The following is a 21,557-nucleotide window of genomic DNA, read 5'->3' as shown; positions in this document are numbered from 1 at the left end:
CATTAACTGCTGCCGGTGTTTCAGCACGGAGATGATGGCACCTCTGCTCACCGCAGCCGACCCTGCACCACCAGCAACCACGGGGCAGAACCCGCCTCTCCATCCCAGCAGACAAGCACTGCGTTTTCTGTCTATTATCTGCATTATAAGAGACTCTTTGCATCCAAATGCCTGTGAAAATGCGCGAGAAGGTTGAAGATGATGAAGTAAAAATTGAGAAGTTTTTTACACTTAAGGGTGTTGAGGCGCTGGCACAGGATGCCCAGAGGTCTGGTGGATGCCCTGTACTTGGAGGCACTCAAGGTGAGGCTAATTGGGGCTCTTGAGCAACCTGATGAAGCTGTAGGTGTCCCTGTTCGTATCAGGGGAGTTGGACCAGTTGCCCTTTAAGGATCCCTTCCACCTCAAATGATTGTATGATTCTAGGTTAAGGCTGAGTAACACATCCTTCGTGCACAGCACACTGGTTTTCTTCCAGGAACATGCCTGCGTTGTTATTTTTCCTAAACCCACAATTAATTTTAATGAAACCATTTTCTTTTTTTAGATCAGCTTCAGAGGGAGAAAGAGGAGGAGTTTCTTCCACCACACATCAATGAATTTGGGAAGGATGCACCGTAGGATTCCTGAGGAAGCTCGTGTACGTGGTATGGAGAGATGGAGGAAACTAAAGTTCACGCTCTGTGAAGTACATACGCAGGGTATTAATTGAAAGGCAGTTTTACAAGCAGCCTCTGGGTCATCCGGGGATACAGAATCAGGATAAGTTGCACAATTGTATATTCCCCAAAGGACACATACAAGAGCGCAGCTCACCCCTAACCTGAAGGAATGCTGCTAACCAGGCACTATCACCCTAACCTATGTTACTGGTGTGCCAACAGTTCTTATATATACGACTGCTTAGAAGCGTTTGATTTCTCCTTTTTAATTAATCGCTCAGATGAAAGCTGTGCTTCCATCCACGCAAGAGGGAAGATTTAGGTTGGATGTCAGGGGGAAGTTCTTCACTAGGAGAGTGGTTAGGCCCTGGAACAGGCTGCCCAGGGAGGTTGTGGATGCCCCGTCCTTGGAGGTGTTCAAGACCAGGTTGGACGGGGCCCTGGGCAACCTGATCTAGTAAAGGTGTATGTTTGGTGGCCCTGCCAGGCAGGGGGTTGGAACTACATGATCCTTGAGGTCGCTTCCAACCCGGGTCATTCTGTGACTCTGTGAAGTCTCGTTCTGTGAGCAGCGCGTAACCGCCGTGCTGAGCTCTGAGCTCTGAGCTCGTCCGGCCGCCGTAGTCCGGTCGCTGTGCTCATGCGCGATGCCGGCGCGGTACGGCCGGGTGATGGCGCAGCGCGCGGGCGGGCGGGCTCTGTGCGCGCTGCGGGGCCGCCTGCTGCCCCCCGGCCCTGCGGCCGCCCGCCTCGGCTCCTCGGGGCCCGCACTGCAGCGGGCGGCCGGAGCCGAGGAGGCAGGTGAGGGCTGCGGGCCGAGCCGCGCTCCCCGCTCGAATTGGGCCGTCGTTTGTTCACTTGGGGCGGGGGGAGGAGTGGTGGCGCTCCGGGTGAGGCCTTGGGGCGTCCATGGGTCGCGGCGTGCCGGCTGGGGACGCCTTAGGGCGGGGGGTTCGAAGTGCGGCCTGAGCGGGTTGCTGTGGCTGTGGCTGTGCCATGCAGGTCGGTCCCTGCAGCGAGCCTGCGGCCTGTGCGCTTGGTTCACAGCTGGAAAGGCATTAGGCGGCCACGTGGATGCTCGTAGCTTGAGAGGCGTTGTGTGGGAGCCAGCTGAGCGAGCAGGGAAGGTCAGGCTGTAGAATGAGAGATCAGCATTCGGAGATTTTGGAAAGGGTCCAGAGGAGGGCCACGAAAATGATCAGGGGGCTGGAGCACCTCCTCTATGAGGACAGGCTGAGGGAGTTGGGCTTGTTCAGCCTGGAGAAGAGAAGGTTGCGGGGTGACCTCATTGCAGCCTTTCAATACCTGAAGGGAACTTACTCCCAGGAGGGGAGTAAACTCTTCAAAAGGGCTGACAATAGCAGGACTAGGGAAAATGGTTTTAAGTTAAAAGAGGGAAGATTTAGGTTGGGTGTTAGGGGGAAGTTCTTCACTAGGAGAGTGGTTAGGCCCTTGAACAGGCTGCCCAGGGAGGTTGTGGATGCCCCGTCCTTGGAGGTGTTCAAGACCAGGTTGGACGGGGCCCTGGGCAACCTGATCTAGTAAAGGTGTATGTTTGGTGGCCCTGCCAGGCAGGGGGGTTGGAACTACATGATCCTCGAGGTCGCTTCCAACCCGGGTCATTCTGTGATTCTGTGAATGACAGTCACATAGAAAAACCACAGTTGTTTACTGTGTGTCCTTGGGTTAAGAAGCATGGAGCAAGTTGGGTGAAGGAGTACATCCAGCTTTCTTTGGTGTATGCATCAGGGGTCATTTGTCTCACCTGGCTTGCTCCGTGCTATGTGAACAGGTATGTCAGCGTCAGCACACGGAGGGCACCGTTAGGGTGCATTGAGCACCGCTGGAAGCCAGCAGCAGTGCAGGCCTGCATCTGTTTGGTGACTGCAAGACTGTGGCACAAACCTGAAACATTGTACTGAGGAAGAAAGAAAGCAGTGAGGACTGATTCTCAATCACTTAAAACAAATGCAATCATCTGGAATCGTGCTGTGCTTAGAAACAAGAAGAGATGCCAGAACACATCTGCTGAATTTAGTGGTAGCCATAGGGAAGTAGCTGCATGCTCTCAGTCTTTCCAATTTGAATTATGAGTGATAGTGCGAACAGGGAGCCTTCGACATCGAACGTGATGTGGTCATTTGATTAGCTTGAGTTGTGCAGGGTTGTGGTTATAATTCAGGTTTGGGATGTGGCCCCTTTGTCTGCATGCAGTTAACAAGAAAATTTTCTCTGTTTCTGGATATTCCAGCATGTCTTATTTCCATGTTGATTTTGTTGGCTGTCAGCAGCAGTGTAGATTGCTGGTAATGTGGCAAGGTGTGACCGATCTACGAGTTATTTGAAGTGAGTCGCTGAAAGTATAATATGAAAAGAAAACGTTGTGTGGGAGTTTGCTGTAAAGGAAGGTGATGAGGTGTAAAAATACGCAAATGTAAAATTGTTCCGAGGGTGAAAGTGTTGTTTTTGTGGTGGCAAAGAGGCCACCACATCTTTCCAGGGCAGCTTGTCAGTAGTGTAGCTCTGTCTGGTGCCGTTGCTGGGTACCTTGTTGCTAGACTCATGTGCTGAGTTTTTAATGGTGAGTAGCAAATCAGAGAACAGTAGAGATTCCTCATATCAAATGTCCTGTGGCATCAAGGAAAGACAATATTGTTTCCATCCTACATTTTCTATACTTTGTTCTTAGAAAATGTAAATATTTGTGAGAGAAATACACTTCTGAATGTATTTCATTCTCTCTGGGGTTTTCTCTTTTGCTGTGATCCTTCCAGAGTGCAAGAGCAAACCTTTGTTTAGTTGTTCAATCCCAAAGGATAGAACAAAAATCAGCTTTAAGTCTTTGTGCAGAAGGAAAACTTGATGTTTGTTTCTTCTTGCAGATGCTGAAGTCAGTACCAGGAAGAAGACATTCACTGAGGTTCAGACAGAACGATTGGAGCAGGCGGATCGGAGTGTTTTAATTAGGTGCCCATCAAAACTTAATGAAAAAAAATTACTGCAGTATTTATCCAGCCATGGAAAAATTGACAATTATTTCTTCTTTGAAAATCGTGTAAGTAGCTGACAGTACAGCTTAAATCTAGAAAAGAATCACTGTCATCTGGTCAAGGCTTCATACATCTAAGCTGTGCATATTATACACAATATGTTCGACTGGTGTTTGTCTTTATTATTGTTTACAAGATCACAGAATCACAGAATGACCTGGGTTGGAAGGGACCTCAAGGATCATGAACCCCCCCCTGCCTGGCAGGGCCACAAAACTTCCATGTTTACTAGATCAGGTTGCCCAGGGCCCCGTCCAACCTGGCCCTGAACAGCTCCAAGGACGGGGCATCCACAGCTTCCCTGGGCAGCCTGTTCCAGGACCTCACTACTCTCCTAGTAAAGAACTTCCCCCTAACATCCAACCTAAATCTTCCCTCTTTCAACTTAAAACCATTTCCCCTTGTCCTACTATCGGCCTTTTCTAAGAGTTTACTCCCCTCCTGGTTACAGGTTCCCTTCAGGTACTGAAAGGCTGCAATGAGGTCACCCTGCAGCCTTCTCTTCTCCAGGCTGAACAAGCCCAGCTCCCTCAGCCTGTCCTCATAGAAAGATGCTCCAGCCCCCTGACCATTCTCGTGACCCTCCTCTGGACCCTCTCCAGCAGCTCTATGTCTTTCTTGTACTGAGGGCGCCATACCTGGACACAGTATTCCAGATGGGGCCGATGTTGCACAACAAATCTGTGTATTTAAGTTACCTAAGCGATGCCTGTTTTTAAGTGACTCTCACAACCTGTTTTATTCCAAATCTTTGAAATTCTAATGTCATGCTGTTAATTGTCTGAAAAATAGAGCTAACCCTTTGTTATGTTTCTTTTTAGAGGTAGATGTTTAGTGCTAGCTACCAAGAAAAGAGGGCTGCGGGCTGACCTCATTGCATCCTTTCAGTACCTGAAGGGAACCGATGTCCAGGAGGGGAGCAAACTCTTTGAAGGGACTGATAATAGCAGGACAAGGGGTAATGGATTTAAGTTGAAAGAGGGAAGATTTAGGTTGGATGTTAGGGGGAAGTTCTTCACTAGGAGAGTGGTGAGATCCTGGAACAGGCTGCCCAGGGGCATTGTGGATGCCCTGTCCTTGGAGGTGTTCAAGACCAGGTTGGACGGGGTCCTGGGCAACCTGATCTAGTAATTGTGGAAGTTTGGTGGCCCTGCTAGGCAGGGGGCTGGAATTTCATGATCCTTGAGGTCGCTTCCAACCCGGGTCATTCTGCAATTCTGTGATTCTGTACAGAAGCTGACATTTAGCTTCAGGACTCTTGCTCAGATGCCACAGTATTCTCAGGCAGATCTGAATAACATGAATGCAATCAGTTCAGTGCTCATATGCATTTATCTAACACTGTTTCTATCTGTAATATTTCAGGGTGTTAATGCTTTAATAGAATTTTCTGAGAAGAGCAGTGTAACCTCACTACAGGCCGTTACTGGAATTCCAAAGGCTGCTGAGCATCATGTCGTCCCATATAAATCCAGACTTTTTACTTTCACACTGAAAAACCCCGGGAGTCAAGCTGCTGAAGAGAGGCCAGTAAACCTCTCTCCTCAGTCTCACATTCCAGTGAATGAGCTTATTCCAAAGCTCTGTTCTGCAGACAGTGTAAGTATAAGTTTGCTCTAATGAAACGAACCTTGTCCATGTAACATTTGCAAATGGTCATGTGAAGCTTTTAAAGTATTTTTTTCTGTTGAAAAAATAACTCCTGTTAGAGTTGTGTCAACGGCTGTCATAAATAGACATAATTAATGTGTTTCAGTGCAAGTATCAGTCATTTTTTCTTCTATAGAAAGTAAACCTGTTTGAGACTAAATTAAAATCTTCTAATTGCGGTGGTAGTAAGTGGATGAAAATGTATATTGATAGGCAGAAGATGAGTTGTTAAGTTTTTGCAATGTTTATTTCCTTAAACAGATAAGCAGTCAAATGTACATTCTGCTGAACGAGTATCAACTTACAGAAGAAAACATCAAGCTCCGATACTTGGCCTGTTCTCTGGTTCGGGATTTTGCACGCGCCTATTTTCCAGACAGCACTGTAAAGCCATTTGGCTCTTCAGTGAACACCTTTGGCAAACTGGGATGTGATGTGGACATGTTTCTGGACTTCCGTGATATACAGAAGCGTGCTACACAAATGGTAAGGTGATGTTGTGTGGCTCCAGTCTTCATTCTTTGTAATAGAAAGAAAATAGTTTGCTGGTTGTGCAGACTGTGTGTGCACTGTCAGGCTGAAGAAAACCCTCATCCTCCAAGGCTGATTCAGCAATACCAGACCTTCCAGTCCTGCTGTATTTTTCTTTTCTGGAGCTGCTGGGCTTCATCCTTGCTTATCTGTGATTTTTAGGGTCCTCTCTATCCTGATACATAATAATCATATGCATCTGTGCGCGTGTGCGTTTTGAGAGTGCTGTCGGATTGTTTTTCCTCAGATTAAGAAGTTACTGTAATAATGCTACAGAAACATTCCTATAAGTGTGTGTGGAGGTGTTGAGACCTGCTGGGTGGTGGATAATTGTAGTTAGTGCTGTTCATGTTTGCAGGGTCTGTCCAGAGAGAGTTCATCATGTTAACATTGCATGGTTTCATTGAGAAGGGAATAGGTTTGGCTTACTATTGGAAGGAACCTGAGATGTGCTGGGACTAGGAGCTAGGAGTGAAACAGGAATTGAACCAATTAATAATGCAGATATTTTTAGTTGTCACACTTTCCATAACGTACTTTGTAATTATTTGATTATCTCACTGATAACACTGCAGTAAGCACCAAGACAACTGATGCTTACTAAGCAAGTGTAAAGGCTTGAAATTGAAATATGTTCACTTGAATTTGCTGACCAAAGTGCAGAATTTCCATGTGTATCTTGAGAAGTTGGGTGGTTACACAGGACTGCCAATAAGCAATGCTCAGGGAACAGTGTTGCCTTTATCAGCACACATATCAAATTTAATCTTAGCTGTGTCTTCACCCATAGGAGGATGTAGAAATTTGTACTGTGTATCCAAGTGTCAAATACTTCGTGTTGGGATTTGGGCAGCTTTAAATTATAAGGGTTATTTAGAGTAGGTTGTACATAGGCATAAAGAATGGGAAATGACCAGGCAAGGCATTTTTGAAAGGCTCTTGTCTCTTCTGGTGTTTTTTGACTATGGATAGTGTAATTGTCCTTTTGAATTGGAGACGGAAATATGAAAGAAGGAGGTGAGAATTGGGACAGGAAGAAGGGGGATTTGGATCGCAAGTATCCTGTGAAGAAGTTGGGATTCTTAGTGGATTCTGAATTGGTAATAAAGTGATTCTGGCATTTTGAAATCTGTTCTCTTCATTTATATAGTAATAGCTTGGGGAAAACTAGTTTTGTTTTCCTCTTAGAAGATGACAATGGCCTAAAGCTTTTGAAGATTGAGATTTGCTCAGCCTTTCTGCACTACTTCTGTTTTGCCCTGTATTTGATTTTTAAAGAAATATGCCTTCAAACATTTGTAGTTTTCATTTTGATTGCAGTGATCAAATGCAATGGAAGATGTCAGCTGATGGACAGGATCACTGAGAGTTTGTTGGGAAGGTTATAATCCAAGTACCCTTTACGTTTAGTTGCCTCTTGAGTTTTGGGGAAATAATCTTTGAAGTATGAAATGCCTGTTTTCAAAGCACATACTGTAACTAGCTTTTGTTTGGTACTGATAAAATCCTTCTTCCATGTCATACTTCATAAGGAATACACATACTCTGAAGGCAGACCTGCAGTAGAAGATGATTTCAGAATCGCACACCAAGCCTAAGGGAAAAAGGCAGTGGGTCATGGTAGATGTTAGGTGTGAAAACATCTTTCCCATTGAAACATTTGTTTTAATCCTTTTCATATGCATATATCAGTTGTTCTGTCATACTGGCATTAAAAACTGCCTTGGATTGTTAAGCATGTGATTTCTCTGAGCATGTGCATTTCAGCAAGGCATTAATCCCAGTTCTGAGAAAAATGACTGTACCTAAAATGTAGGTTGCCCAGGGAGGTGCTGGAGTCTCCTTCTCTGGAGATATTCAAGACCCGCCTGGACGCCTACCTGTGTGATGTGGAGTAGGGAGCCTGCTTTGGCAGGGGGTTGGACTCGATGATCTCTAGAGGTCCCTTCCAACCCCTACAATTCTGTGATTCTGTATTACTTCATATGTGAAAACTGGAAAAGAGGACATCAAATCAGTCACTGTTCTGCAGAAGTCCTGCATTAATGCCATGGAAAAGAGCATTTGCTGTTGTCTTTTATCTCAAGAGGTCAACTTTTTACTTGTGGTTTTGAAAAACTTCTGCAAATCAAGTGTGGAGGTGAATGTAATCACAGCTGCCCATTTATTAATAACTTTTCTCTTTGTTTTTTAATCCTGAAGTGGTGACATGCCTAGAAATCGCAGAATGTTAGAGAACGATTAATAAACTTGGCTTAAGTTAGTAGTAGTTAGTCCAGACTTGTTTTGAGCAGCATGGTAAAAACTGATGGAGAATCACAGGGATGGAGTAAGTGGTGTCAGTACTTCATTCTCCCACAAGAGGAACCAAAACTCCATCTGTAAGTTCAACTGACTGAGAGCATCTGTTTCATCATGAAGAAAGTCCATCCACCTTTTAAGATATTGAGCTGCCCAGGAAGGCACATGGTGATGCTTTTCTGTCATGTAGAGGTACAAACCTCTATGCCTGTGTATCAGCCAAGTCCCTGTCTTTTTTTTTTCCTGTTACCTCCTTCAGAGTTCATAGTTGTGGGCTCCTTTTGCTTTGAGCCAGTGCTGCCATAGCGTGCAGTTGCACAGCCCAATGGGGCTGGAGAGCACTCTCCTGGTATGCCCACACATACTCTAGCTCGAGAACTGTTGGCAGCAAGGAAAGGTTACCGTTGTTGTTATCATGGGGACACAAATTTCAGTTCCTGAAATGAATGTGTGGGAAGTTGTTGCAAGGTCTTTGACTTTTGAAGTGTTTTGCTTGTCTGCAAGGTGTTCTTTAATACCTTCCATTCTCAGTCAACGTATGTGTTGTGTTGCAAATCCCAGAACGAGCTGTTCTAGGTAATGTAGTAGCATTATACCCGCATCAGAACAACTAACTTCACAGTAAGTTACTCACTATTAACGTGAGAAAAATTGAATCACTGAGAAAAGAATGGTACAAGAAAAATCAGTATGGTTTAGTTTGTTACAAGTTCTGCTGGCTGCTCTGCAAAATTCACTGTACAAACCCCTTTGCAAATTCTCATAGTCTTGCAGAAGTATTCTTAAATTTCTCTTCAGTTCCAGAACTAACAGTTTGCTTTTTAAAATCTTTTGTTAGAAAAAAGGTCCCTTCGAAATAGAGTATCAGATGAAAAGATTACCATCAGAAAGATTAGCAACTCAGAAGATTCTGTCTATAATTGGTGATTGTCTCGACAATTTTGGTCCTGGGTATTCAAGTGTACAGAAGATCCTCAACGCTCGCTGCCCCCTGGTGAAGTTCTCCCATCAACCAACAGGATTCCAGTGCGATCTGTCAGTGAGCAACAGGTAAGGCCTGGTTTTAATTGGTTTGGGATGAATAGTAAGTTCTGGAAACTAGTCATGAGACCAGTTCACTCTTTTCAGTTCTGTGTTTATATCAAATAAAAATGTTGGGTCTGAAAGGGATATTTTTGCCTATTAGAACTTAGTTTCCCAATGTGCTAAATATCTGTTTCTCTAATACAGAAAATTATTGCTAGGAGAAACTGAAGACCTGAAAAACACCCTACCCAATAAGGTTGGCTTGTCAGGAACTGAAAGCAGACATTAAGTCATCTCTTTGTGTACGTGTATATGCAAAATCTTGTTTGGATTGCTTTCCAAACTAAGCAGCTGCATCATGATAATTGTAATTATCAGCTGATCTGCAGTCATTGGATTTCTAGTTATTTTGGCATCTGCATCCTTTTTACTGGCAGAATATCTGGAATGCTGCGTTAACTTCGTGCATTAGAAAGCAGCTTGAAGTTTCACCATCATTTGTACCATTCGTAACAGCACCCAATAGAGGGAGCAGGCTTCTCACAAATTGTTCTCTGCATCTTTTTCCTTTCTCAGCTTGCTCCCATGTTTTTAGGTGACCAGTGGTTGACAGTTGCTCATTTGCTTTGTTTTGCAGTCACTTACTTTATTAAGAAATAACCACCTGGATCCAGTATCCATCTGTAGCACTAGCATATGTGCATATAATTAAAAGCAAGTATATAACCTTTTTTATTTGTTGGGGAATGGTGATTCTAGTGGTTCCCTTCCAAAATTCTTTTTGATTCACCTACTACACATATTGTGATTTGCACACATCAGATGCAGTCACATCATAGACTGTATTTTCTGAATTACGCTGTGTTCTGTTTCAGAACATACAGGAGTTCTGTGATATTTGCTCAGTACTGTCATAACGTTAACACCTATTTTATGGTGATAGTCAGCATAGGTTTCCATGCAAATTGTTTTTTTGTAATTCTCTGCAAAGGTTGGTTTGGTGCGACAGTGAGAGTATTGTTACTTGGAGAAATAACACATCCTTGTGGACACAAGAACTTTGCAGTTGAGACTTTAGAAGAGCAGTTATTAGAAGGCTTTGATGCAGCAGCTGACCCCAAATGCCTTGGTGAATTTTTAGAGGAATTCGGTGCAAGACTGGAAATAAAAGGTTGTCAGATTTATCATCCTGGACAATTTCAGACACTTTCATCTCTTTTATTTCATGAATAAACGTTGTGTGGATTTTTGTTTGTTTCTTTCTTTGTTTTTATATGGATACCCTCGTCCCTTGTAACTGATAATCTAGTGCTGAGCAGCCAGCCCTGGCATAACAATAATAACTGCGTTATTATTTACATCTTATGCTTTTTCTTCCCCAGCATTGCTATAAAATGTTCAGAACTCCTGTATATCTACGGCTGTCTTGATCCCCGTGTAAGAGCTCTGGTGTTCAGTTTACGATGCTGGGCCCGTGTTCATGGGCTTACAAACAGCGTGCCCGGTACCTGGATTACAAACTTCTCTTTAACCATGATGATCATGTTTTTTCTGCAAAAGAGATCGCCACCCATCATTCCAACACTAGACCAACTTAAAGAGCTGGCAGGTAAGAGCAGCTGTTTGAAAAATGCCTCAATGTCTTTCACACAATTATTTTAACTTGGTGAGGTTAGGAATAAATCCAAGCCATTTCCTTGTGCTCTCCAGTAGCAACATGCACTGTCTGCCTTATGTTTGAGGGAACGCATAAGTTTCACGTGCACTTTTTGTAAAAATACTTTATCCTAAAATGCAAACGAATCAGCTGACAGTACAGTGTTTAATTCTGCTCAGGGGCTTATTCACAATTCTGTTCTGTGCCTTGGGCAACTTAAAATCATTTATTTGCCCAGTGCTCCCACCTGTTTCTTTTTGTTGTTTGTTGTATTTTGCTGCAGACTCATAAGATTTCAAACGTCTCTGCAGTTTTTAAGGATTTTGTGCTGATGTATGTATGTATTGTTTTACAGACTCCAAATGTACCAATATTTTCTTCCCATTTATTTGTTAATGTGCTTGAGACTATTCAGGGCAATTGCAAGTAATTTTTTACCTTAACAAGCAAGTTGTTGTGACTGTTTCAGTATCTCAGTTTCAGGGCGTGTTAATCTTCAGCTAATTGAACAAAGCATGGAGAATGACGTCCCAAATTCTTGATTCCTCACTTTTTTCCACAGCTTCTGTGAAAGCTTTGGGAAGATGATCTGCTTTCTGTTGCTTTAAAATCGTTTTAAATGTTCCCATTAGCAGTTACTAACAGACTCTCAAAATAAATCAAGCACTTGTATGCACAGAATAATAGAACAGCCATTTATGAGATTTTTACAAGACATTCCTAATAGCTTTTCTGAAAAGGAGGATGGACACTTGAGTGTAATTGTTCATGCCCTTGTGTAGTTATTAACCTCAGAACATTGTACTGTATTATAACGCTATGCATGCAGAGTTGCTGTGTTTGTTGCTAAGATTTCAGAGAGATATGGATGTCATACACCTTATTCCTGTAGTTTCTTGAAAACACATCATTTCCTCATGCTTCTTTCCCTTAGTTTGCCCAAAGATTTGTTTCTCCATGTAAATCTTTAACCATTTAAGTTGAATCTTAGCCTTGAAGTTTGCTTACGAATTTGTAATTTGCTTTACTCTTTGAATTCTATCATGTCTTATTTCTGGATTTTTATTATGTACAATGGCATTTTATTTTTTATCTCTTCAAAATTTGCTTTTAATTTCTGTTACAGATGAAAAAGACAAACACATAATTGGAGGCTATGATTGCTCATTTGTTAGTGACTTAAGCAAGATTAAGCCTACAAAAAATACAGAAAGTCTTGGTAGGTAAATCTTCATTAACTTTGCTTTTTCTGAGCATGTTGAAAATAAGCATTTCCTTATTGCTGGTTGGTTTTCTCTCCATTAGACGAGTTGCTGTGTGACTTCTTTCAGTACTTTGGAAACTTTGACTTCAGAAAGAATTCCTTAAATCTTCGAAAGGTAAATGAATTTTAATCTCTCATCATTATCCATTAAACTTCTATTGTCTACAGCTTGAGAAACTGCCTATGTTAAACAATTACTTTCATTTTCAAGTATCTATGCAAAGTGCATTCAAATTGGTTGTTTCCAGAAAGTGAGTCTTCTGTTTGAAGGAAGAGTTTTCTTCTCAAGCCCTGATCATCTACTGTAGCATTCTTAATGGTGCTGTGTCACTACTTGTATATGTTGGACAGCAGAAACTATAATGCAAAGTCTTTATGATTCTTTTGTAACCAGCCTGTATAAAAAGTGACTGTTTTCAAAAGCAGGAACTTTTAAAATGTCACAATGTCTGTCATAGCTTAAGTCAGTGACAAACCCAGCACACTGAAAAACTTTGCATTTAAGGTTACAAGTACGAATTCAAACAGTGTCCACATGAAAATTTAAACTGAGTTTTGAAACTTGCTTTTCACACTTCTGTTTCTTACTGTAGTTACCGTCAACCTTCAGTAAGCATAGTTACAACTCAGTGAGCATGACAGATAATGTGATTGTACGCTTACCAAGAGATCTGCGCTGTAATCTTGTTTTCTTTACATAATTAAGTCATTCTCCTTGGGGATCTGTGTGTATATGTATATGAAAGTGTAATAGTCAAGTATACGTAAATGCAGTAACTACTGGTACCTGTTTCTGCTGGGCTTCTTGCAGACTAAGAGGTTTCAGTGCAGTGTTGCTGTGTAGTCACTCTCATTTGTGTTTCATTTCCTACTTGAACGCTCCCAGTTTCTGGCGTAAAAGTTTTTTGTTTGTTTTTCTGATTGATCTAGGTACAAATTAATGAAGCTGGGTAACTATTGTTTGCCACTACACCTTAAAAGATGAGTTAAAAGACAAAACAAAATAACCTCCTTGTGCAGATCCTGAATTGGATAGAAGAACTGCCTGTGTTGCAGATGTTCTTCTGTTTAACTAGCTGTCCTACCCCTGGAGCAAGGGTGTGCAGCATGCATGTGAACACTTCTGGACTAGCATTAGCCGCTAGGTTCCTGCTAGGGTATGCAGTGGAAGGCTTGTAAAGGTGGTACAGAGCAATGTAGTAATGCAGAGAAAGTCAGCAGAGGAGTGCTGATAAGTAATGCGATGGAAGCATGTATAAATAGCAAACTACATAGTTGATAACAACTTGTGTTCTACTATACTAAGTGCACAAAAGTGGATCATGGTCTAAATAGCTCTGTACTTAAATGACAAACTGAACTGGGGACAATTTCAGTCAAGGCAGTAATCTTGCTTTGCCATACCAGCTCTTAGTGAGTGCTGTGGGAGAAATGATTTCAACAGGTTAAGCTCATTAAGTCGTTTGTCAGACCAGGCTGTGCACATTAATTTGATACTCATGCTGCCCATACACAGATGAGGGTAGGAGTAGATTTCAGTGAGTGAAGTTTGAGGTTTGTGGAAAAGCAAATGGGAGAATGGCCAAAAAGACAGGGTGAGTTGTTGTTGTAGTACATTATTACCTTGAAGGAAATCTTAAGTTCAGTGTGGCAAGGAAAGCAGCTACTAAGGATTTAGAGGACAGGAGTCATACACTCAGATTGACAGGAAAATTAAGTTGATTAATAGTGCCTTTTCTTTTTTTCCCCAGAAAGTGGTCTTCTGGGTCAAAAAAACTCTTAATGTAATCACTCAAGTGATTTGTTACTTGCTCAGCATATAATGCATATGTGCAACTTAGTATTTTTCTTTACGCTATCTGCAGGGAAAGGAAGTAAATAAACCTGAGTCGTCTCCTCTTTATATCTGGAATCCCTTTGAACAAGACCTTAATATCAGCAAGAATGTTAATCAGCCACAGCTGGAGAAATTTGTAGCTGTGGCCAGAGAAAGTGCCTGGATTTTACAGAAGGAAGATAAAACTCAGCAAATGGTCAATAAGGAGCCCTGGGGACTGGCAGCCGTACTGATACCATTTGGAAAAAGTAATCGAAACACAATGAAGAATAGGACAAAGGGAATAGGAAGTGAAACAATCAAAAGCCTCTTGGACTCTTTAAAGTTAAGTGATGCAAACAACCTCCAGAAAGCAGTGGGGAAGTGACTTTCAGCACAGAACACAGTAGCTGCTATTCTGTTTTAGGAATTGAATGTGACACGGTCTGGAGAATATTGCTTTTAATATTTCTTTTGTGGTGAATTGGAGAGTCGGGTGACCTCTGGTTGTCATTGTGATGCTTTTGTAGAGGTCTACATTCTTTCTGTACATTATCTCCTCCTTTACTCTTCATTTTTCCATCTGTTTTGTGAGTGAAGAGCATTAAAATGCAAATTTTATGGATATATTTTGGAAATAGACTTTGATTGGGCACTCTTCAAAAAAGAAAAAAAAATCGGATGAAAAGAGAACGGGGGAAAAAAGCCACTGGGAATTGTTTTGGTTCATTCTTTTTGGTTAAGTAAAAGCTCAAGAAACAACCACCTTTCAGTGAAAGCGCATCTTAAAAGAGGACGAATGTTTGCACCATTGCTTCCACTGCAGTCACATGCAGGAATCCAGTAAAACTGAAGAGCATGTATCTATTTTTGTAATTGTTTTCAGTTTGTGGGGATAGAGCTAAGACAAAAATAAAGAGGATGGAATTAGATAACAGGGTTTACGGTTTCATAGGTTATTGCTCTCCAAGGATAGAGCGCCTGTTTTGTGTTGGAAGCGTGGGTGTGCTCTCGTGTTTACCACTTATTCTCAAACTTCTTTAACCAAGTCTTTATTTTTTGTTATACGCATAGGGGTTGCTTCCAGTCATACTTCTCTGTTAATGTTTCCCATTTTGTCTTCAACTTAAGCCTGTATTTCAGGTTCCAGTAGGGGAAGTTTTGGTGCCCTTCTGGCCTTATCAATAATCCTGAAAGTTCCTGCCCACTGGACAGCACCAAAACCTTCCTCACCCTATTTGTTTCTCTCTTTGTCCTTTGTGAGATTCCACAGGGAATCCAATACCAATGCTCGAGTTCACAGTCCTGTCTTACTTTTCAGATATTCAGGGGATTGCTGACTGTCCATGTTTCAGATCAGGTAGGCCAGAAAGAGTCAACTTTTCTCATTGTCTTGAAGAAAGCATTGAGTTGTCTGTGCTTATACCACAGGAGAGTGTTTTTGGAGGAGTATTGAGAGGGCTGGAAGGAATGAAGACGAAAAGAGAAGTGGAAAGAGGGCAGACAAATGACAGATTTTCAGGTAGATTTGTGATTATTCTGCCTTCCCAGTTTGTGCCACTGATGCATTAAAACTAAATGGCAAGCATGATAAGAACGATTACACAGACTGTTCTGACTCTTAAAGAAGTGCTGTACAAGAATTACTGCAAATCAGAGATTATCATACAGATGCAATATTCATGTTTATGATAACTGTTTCATTTTCAGTATTTTTAGATTCTTTAATGCTGTAATACTATGTGCTTTGTTATGGGCTTTCTTTTTGTTTGCCAGAACTGCTGTTATCATTTGAAGCGTGTCTCTTTACCCTGAGGTATGTTTATTAGAGATCATATGGGCAATAGTGTGTAATTCAAGAGTATCTGTAAAAACACTGCTGGGTAGGGAGAAGTATTGTTCAGCAGTTAACAGTCTAAACAGAATTTGAGAAACAGATCAATGCTATATTAATTTATTTGAATTTTAAAATAATATTCGTATGTGTCCATTTCACACTTATAAATGTTTTATCAAAGAATGACTTACGGATTTATTATCTCAGTCACGGGAATTAATTCTTGTGTCAACTTCCTTGAGCCTTGAAATTCAGACTTAGCTTTCTGCTTAAATCTCTGTGCTAGTGTATGAACTTGTTTGGAGACTGGATGAAGTTTACTGTAACTTATTATTGGTGCTAATACAAACCTTTTCATAGCAAGCTTGGCATGGATGCAGTAAACAGTCTGCTGCTCTCTTAAACTTTATAGACCCTAGATATGTTTTCTTCTGTTTCCTATGCAGTAGACTTGGAAGCCTTTTGAAGATTAGGGTGATGCTGAGTACTTGAGAACTGTCTCTTCTCCTGCTAAGTAGAAGGGGTAACAGGGATCCCCACATAGAGGTGATGTGGTAGACAGTCTCTAGCAAGGATTAAAGGGAAGGATAGCAAACAGATTTTGTTGTGTGTTTCTGCTGTCAGTCACCCATCCATGGTGACACAGTCAAGGTATTCCACAAGCAATTAAGAGATGTCTGGATCAGTAACTCTCATCCTTTGGGGAGATTTAAACTTCACAGATATAAACTGGGAATATTTTAGTATTGCAACAAGCAAGTCTGCAAAATTCCTCAAACACGCTGAAGGTAACTTCTTGTCACAAGTGCTTAGCCAGCAAGGAAAGGTGCCCACCTAGATCTGCCTTCTGAGCTTAAGGCAAGTCTTGTGGGAGGTGCGATGGTGGGTGGATGTTTCGGCCACAGTGATCATTAAATAGCTGGGTTCAAAAGGTCAGCAGCGTTACCACCCTGGATCTTAACTTTAAGCTTCTCAGAGAGCTAGTGAGCAGCGTCCCCTGGCTTTAAATCTGCTTTAGACAGTTCGGGAGCTCTGTGAGAGCTGCACTCTTCCTAAGAACCACCTTTTAAAAACACAGGAGCAAACAATCCCGTTGTGTCAAGCAAGTAGAAGAGAATATCAACTTTGATGAACAGGGAACTCCTTTTGGAATGTGGGCAGCAAAATAACCTCTGATCTCTGGAAGTAAGGTCAGGCTTCACAGGGAGATTAAAGAGCTTCAGCTGTAGGGAGAAAATAGGAGAACAACTCGAGTTGACAGTGGCCATTGTGGTGTCAGACAACCAGAAACGATTTTTTAATCAGCAGCAAGAGGAGATCTAAGGAAAATGCTGGGCTGATACTTGATGAAGATAGTTACCTAACACAATGGAATGAGGAAAAAGCAGAGACCTCTGATCCACTCTTTGCCCTGGCTTTTAATATTAATGATAGTTCTTGGGTTCTTGGTCCTGTCAGTTGGAGGGACGTGACTCATGACGAAGGGAGCATGATTTGTGCTCACCAAAAGTGTAAGAGAACAGTTGCATCAGCACAGTTTGCAGGACCAGAGTGAAGGACCCCTCAGGCATTTACTGAAAGTCTTACATGTTTGGGGAGTAGGTGTGTATCAACAGCAAACTTACTGAGAGTGCTAAATGGGAAGGCGCTGCTGGCTCTCTGAAGGTTTGAGAAGCCTGAAGCAGACCCGCTGGAACCGAGCACTGGGCAACCAACCATCAGCAGCACGATGTTCTATGAAGGAAAATGCTGAATTCTGCAGCTGGTACAGAGCAATGCTGGACTCGTGGAGATGGGTGGCTGGGGAGGTGAGGATGAGGGCAGGCTCAGCGTGAGCCAGCAGCGCCCCCTGGTAGTTAATGAAGTAAATGTTTTGTTGGGATTCATTGCACACAGTGTAGCCAGCCAGACAAGAGGGAGAAAACTCTCACTATATTTAGGGTTGGTGAAGCCTCACCTGAAATACTGCGTGCAGTTCTGGGCTCTGTTGAAGAGACATGTGGGTAATACCCTTAACGTGCTTTAACATTTGGTTAGCCCTAATGTGGTCAGATGGCTGAACGCTGTGGTCTTTGTAGGCCTCTTCCAACTGAATTCCACTGCAGTGCAATACTAAGAGAATGGCATAACAGAGACAGAAGCATACAGCCCATCTGTGATAGCGCATACCTACTTGCATTATATGCACACTGGTTAGTGTCACCATAGAAAGGCTATAACAATTTTGACACTTAAACATAAGATGCTTGTAGCCAAATACCAATAAACTTTGTATTCTGTTTATACAGTCGAATGAGTCTGAAACAAGACTTTGGGTCAAAATGGTTTGTTTGTAAATGTACATAGGCATTCAAGCTGCTTATAATTCCTTAAAAGGCAGGGTGAAACGTGGCTGCTATATATGCAGAGCCCTTCAGCATCACGTTTCTGTTTAGACTGTCTGTCCCTTCTGGGAATAGTTCTGAACAATTGTCCTGGCTACAGGCCGACTTCTGAATAGAAAAGCTACAAGTCAGAAGCTTTGCTGCAGCAATGTAAGTTTGTTTTGGGTACCTGCAGGTTCAGGGTGCTGGAGGCTGGACAAAGCCTGCAGGAGCAGTTCTCATTGGCAATGTGAATCAGCCTGTGGCAGCTTCCTTGAAAGAAGCTGAGAGCAGCTCGTGGTCGAGGGAAGAGCCATGAAACCACCTGCAGGTGAAGGATGACACCTTGAGGAGTGTATGTAGCAAATCAAAAGGGACGATGTGATTACAGTTCCTGAGGGCAGCAGCCTTATTGCACTGATGATGGTTAGCAGCCACCAATATGGTTCTGTCAGTAAAAACAAGGGTTGGATGTTTGTCAAAAAAACAGAGTGGAGATGGTCTGTACTTGAAAGCTCACAGGCTCTGAATGATGTCTCAGCAAGAGTGAGGCAGTAAGTTTTAGTTCTCAGACTTGTTGCTGATACATGTGTCCTCCCCAGCAACACAGAGTAAGGAACATCAGTAAATTAAACACATTTTTGACCCCCTGCCCCTTCCCCTCACTGGGAATACTTTTTAGTGCAGTCTTACATTCCCTGACTCTTAATTGTTGAGAGAAATTGGAAGCATTTCAAAGTTCCTTGCCCTGACTAAATGCTCTCTGGGACATTAACTTCAAGTTCACACTTGTTGCCAGGTTTGCTTTTTTTGTTTTGTTTTTTGTTTTGTTTTTTTCCCCTTTTCCATAGATTTTGACACTCACAAGAGTTTCAGGAGTGGGTTCTGCTGCAATTGCTACTATTCCACTATTCCTCTGGGGCTTCGTGGGACTCCAAAGCTGTGATCTTCAGCCATTGGCTGTGAGAGGACTTGCGGATAATGCTCTTGGCTGAGACACAGCCACAATGTTGGGTCCTCCATCACCATCGTCTTGCTGTTCCAATGTTGATGTATCAACAGCATGAATTCCTCCCACTTGTTCCCCGGGCTACACACATTTGCATCCATACATTTGAGGCAGCTTTCATCTTTTTGGTATTCTTGTAATCTCTCTTGTTCCCATCACTTACTTTCAATCGCTGCCTCACTTAACTGGGGGTTGTAGTAGCCCTCTCTTCACTGTTCACAGCTGAAAGCTGCTCTCACCAGCTTGGCCGAGTTACAGCCACTCATATGAGCCCAATTAGGATGTTCAAATGCAGCCTAAAGATTAATTTCTAAAAGGATCTGGAGGAAAACCACAGGCTGTAAATACAAGGCTGCCAGGACAGAAAAGTGGCATATTGCACATTTCTGAGCTGGCTTTGACTGTGTGGTAGCATCTGCAGGGCTGCACAGCACTGTGTGGAGACACTGGTTCAGGTATGTGCCATTCCGACATGAACTGGGGGGCTGGACGAGATGATCTCCAGAGCTCCCTTTGAACCCCAACAATTCAGTGGTTCTGTGTGATTCTGTGATCAGATGGTGCCTACTTCTCCACACCTAACAGGCAGCTTGTTTGATGCCACTATGAAGTCCTCAATGACAAGTGGATTTTTAACCATTTCAAATCTGAAATCATTCAGTATCACTGTGGGAGTACAGTACTCTGCCAGGTTTGTCCTGCAGGAGGAGGTTGCAGCAGGTACATGTCTGCCTTTCTCCTCACTAGTTCCTTGTGGAATCTCTCCTGTGCTATTGATCATGAATATTTCCCTTCCTTCCTAGTTCTTTTTCTCCTGTCCCTTTTCACTGTTCCAGTGCTCCATCACCCTTAGAACTATTCTGTATATTTGTATGGAACTTCCTGTGTTCAAGTTTTAGGCCTTTACTCCTTGTCCAATTGCTTCATACCATCATGGAGAACCTTGCCTCGTCCATTTGCCTCCCACCTCCCTTTAGATGTTTATAAACGTTTATCAGTTACCCTCTCAGTCTTTTCCCTGAGCTCAACAGGCCAGGGTTACTCAGCTTTTCCTCATATGAGAGATGCTCCAGGCCATTTATCATCCTTGTGGCCCTCTGCTGGGCTCCTTCTAGGAGATGCCTGCCTTTTCCATGGCCTGCAGTGCCTTTTCTGTGGCCTGCAGAGAGATCAGCCAGCCAGTTGTGGTGGGCCTCACCAGTACTCACACATCTTTTCAAGGATTTTGTTCATCTAAGATGTGTCTAACACCATGAGAAAACAGGAATTTGGTGCAAACTCTTTGAGGCACTCTACCCTTTGAAAAAGATTTGTTTTCCACTGTTACTATAGGGAACATCATGTTCAATTTGTTTTACAGAAAGCCTTCCGAGATGGGTTTTTGTTCCCATGCTGAGCTCTCTTGTGCATACAAATTTGTAGTAAATGTAAACAGTGCAGTCCTGTATTGGAATCTCGCATGGATCAGCTCCCAGAATACGTCCTGTAGGTATTATCAGCACAGCCCAAATGGGGACAGGTCAGCGCACACCAATTACAAAGACATTGGCTCCCATTTGTGTTGCTCACTCCATAGGGTGGAACAATTCCTACAATTTCATATTTCTTTTTCTTATGTTGGACAGAAGCAAAACTGCAGGAACTGCTGTTCCTGCGGAGAAAACTTCACGTTAGACACCGGATTGTTAGAAAAGCAGTATTATTTCAATGCTTTCCGTATGCTTACATCTAAACTTTGATTGTCTAAAGTCCTTTTCTAGGAGCTATCGCTGGTGATTTTCAGGATGAGAGGAAGAACTGGAAGAATTCATACAGGTCTCATAGATAAATGGTAATTACTATCAGATTATTCATCAAAAACAATCACATGGTGGAAAGAAATGCATATAACAAACTGTCAGTAAAAAATTCCTCCATTAATTTATGTCATTCTCCCAGTGATGCTATTATAAAAGGATGGGATTTGAGAGAGCATACTGAAAGGGAAGTTACAAATTCAGTATATGCTACTGTGAGTATTCAGCCACTGCAGTGAGCAAAAAAGAAGCATCAGTGACTCCAAGCTGAAGTGGCACTCAGGGATGTAGTGACTCCAGAAATACAGTATAGAGAGCGGCTTTGTACATCTTTAGGTGATCTTTATTATGAAAATTATCTTTAGACACCCAACAGAAGCGTGTTTGCTTTAATTGCTTGATACAGGAGCTTGGAAAGGAAGATCTCATTTGAAACTACCATAATCTCTTTTGTGGAGACTCTAAAGACCTTAGCTACTCTAGCTCTGCAATGAAATCCATCTTTAAGAGGCTTTGCCTTGCAGTTGGCTTAGGAACATGGAATATTGCCATTCTGAGTTACCCTAAAGATCCTAGTGCTTACAGATAGGACCAG

The 21,557-nt window shown here is 42.5% G+C and overlaps 1 protein-coding gene across 1 annotated transcript; it reads left to right on the top strand.

Annotated features, from left to right (window-relative positions):
• Window positions 1-1,294: 1,294 nt before the first annotated feature.
• MTPAP (mitochondrial poly(A) polymerase) lies at window positions 1,295-18,384 on the top strand. Its single transcript, XM_015853200.2, has 9 exons — window positions 1,295-1,463; window positions 3,545-3,717; window positions 5,078-5,311; window positions 5,624-5,848; window positions 9,033-9,244; window positions 10,603-10,829; window positions 12,004-12,096; window positions 12,183-12,256; window positions 14,007-18,384. Exons 1-9 carry the CDS (start codon window positions 1,310-1,312, stop codon window positions 14,343-14,345), a joined length of 1,731 nt encoding a protein of 576 aa, XP_015708686.2. The 5' UTR covers window positions 1,295-1,309; the 3' UTR covers window positions 14,346-18,384.
• Window positions 18,385-21,557: the final 3,173 nt, after the last annotated feature.

The sequence above is a fragment of the Coturnix japonica genome, chromosome 2, assembly GCF_001577835.2.
Source record: "Coturnix japonica isolate 7356 chromosome 2, Coturnix japonica 2.1, whole genome shotgun sequence".
Taxonomy (NCBI): Eukaryota; Metazoa; Chordata; class Aves; order Galliformes; family Phasianidae; genus Coturnix; species Coturnix japonica.
Note: the sequence above shows the minus strand (reverse complement) of the source record. Positions and strands in the feature narration are given on the sequence as shown.